The sequence below is a fragment of the Opisthorchis viverrini genome (assembly GCF_000715545.1).
Source record: "Opisthorchis viverrini unplaced genomic scaffold opera_v5_298, whole genome shotgun sequence".
In the NCBI taxonomy this organism is placed as follows: Eukaryota; Metazoa; Platyhelminthes; class Trematoda; order Opisthorchiida; family Opisthorchiidae; genus Opisthorchis; species Opisthorchis viverrini.
In genome coordinates this window covers 373,105-374,414 of record NW_008751950.1, presented here as the reverse complement: position 1 = coordinate 374,414, position 1,310 = coordinate 373,105, and the positions used below count along the sequence as shown (strand labels likewise).

Sequence of the window (1,310 nt, the reverse complement as noted above, 5' to 3'; positions counted from 1 at the left end):
AAAAACCAAAATAGTTTGCAAAAGAGCATATATTCGCTAATATTTCCGCACTTTTATTCCCCATAAAAAATAAGAATCGCTCTGTCGGAACCGGTTAACATTTGGTACAATTAGTTCAATTCGGAAAGTGTGCAACTTCCAGGCATACAGACATTACAACCTTGGGAAAGCTGTCTAAATCTCGAATCAGCGGCACCCACACCTAGAGGGGTTTTTATGCCGAATTACCAGTTAGTTGTTGCCCGAGTTCGGACAAAACTCACCTTTCAACACTGGGTTTTAGGATTCGACGGAACGAAACAACGGACAATAGAAGATGGCACCATTTTTCCCGTTTAGTAAACTATGTGCCTGTAGCACTTGGTGGCATTCATCCACCTGTGGCAGCAACTCGCTAATAGGTTCAGACAGACGATTAGAAATGATACGGCCTGTCATTTCGCTCGTATTCCACATGATGGAAAGTAGACTTTAGATGAAGGCACCGGATGACTGATGGGCAGTGAGTCAGTAGAGCTGGAGCGCAAGATAAATCTTGTCGAACATGCGCTGCATCAGCCTTGTACTACATGATTGTGTTTGCAGACGGTTTGTTAGGAACAATGGGCCATAGGGCAGTCAGACCAAAATGCCATTGTAAGAGTGAGTTTCGTTTCATTTCCCTCCTTCTGTATGAGTGTTTTGCAACTGCCTTTCAGTCACACAGGATAGAATGGGTAACCCTACTTCCGTTTGCTAAAGTTAGTCTGGAAAGGTTTAGAAAAATGCTGAGCCGAGCTGCCTGACCCTAAGACATGTTTGTTTTGATGAAATTCCAATGAGCAGTACCTGTTGCGAACAAATATTACAGTTCACTCAGAACAGTCGCAATATAAAGGGCGGAGTTACTCCCCTAGTAATTCTTCTGTAAGAAGCAATATCTTCAGCCAAAAGCGTTACCTACCATGAATAGTTTCAGTGTTTTCAGTCAGTTTCTCAATCGATTGGTTCATTTCTCGCCGATTTCGGTCCCTTTCACAAACAATCTTTTGGACTCACGTGGAAAATACTTGGAACCGAATGGGTAATCATCGTTTTCGAAAAAAGTTTGGTGATGATCGGTAGATGTATTGCTGGGCAACGTTTCGCTTTTGACACAAAAGCTTCGTCAANTTTGACACAAAAGCTTCGTCAGGCCAAGTGACTAGGTTCCGAAGTTGGTCGAGATTTAAGGCGGAAGGAGAACCAATCAGCTAAATCAAGCTATATCTCTGTTGGGTGTCAGCCGAGGGATTTTAGTGTGTTAGAGTGGTTGAACAAGTGTTGGGTCG

The 1,310-nt window shown here is 43.1% G+C and overlaps 1 protein-coding gene across 1 annotated transcript in view; it reads right to left on the bottom strand.

The window, feature by feature from the left end:
* Nucleotides 1-1,071, bottom strand: part of T265_09652 (hypothetical protein) — a gene marked incomplete at both ends in the record, with an annotated part of 5,958 nt that extends 4,887 nt beyond the window's left edge. Inside the window, one exon of the mRNA XM_009175792.1 lies at nucleotides 1,039-1,071. Coding sequence (XP_009174056.1) covers nucleotides 1,039-1,071 — 33 coding nt within the window. The remainder of the gene's footprint in view (nucleotides 1-1,038) is intronic.
* Between the last annotated feature and the right edge of the window lie 239 nt (nucleotides 1,072-1,310).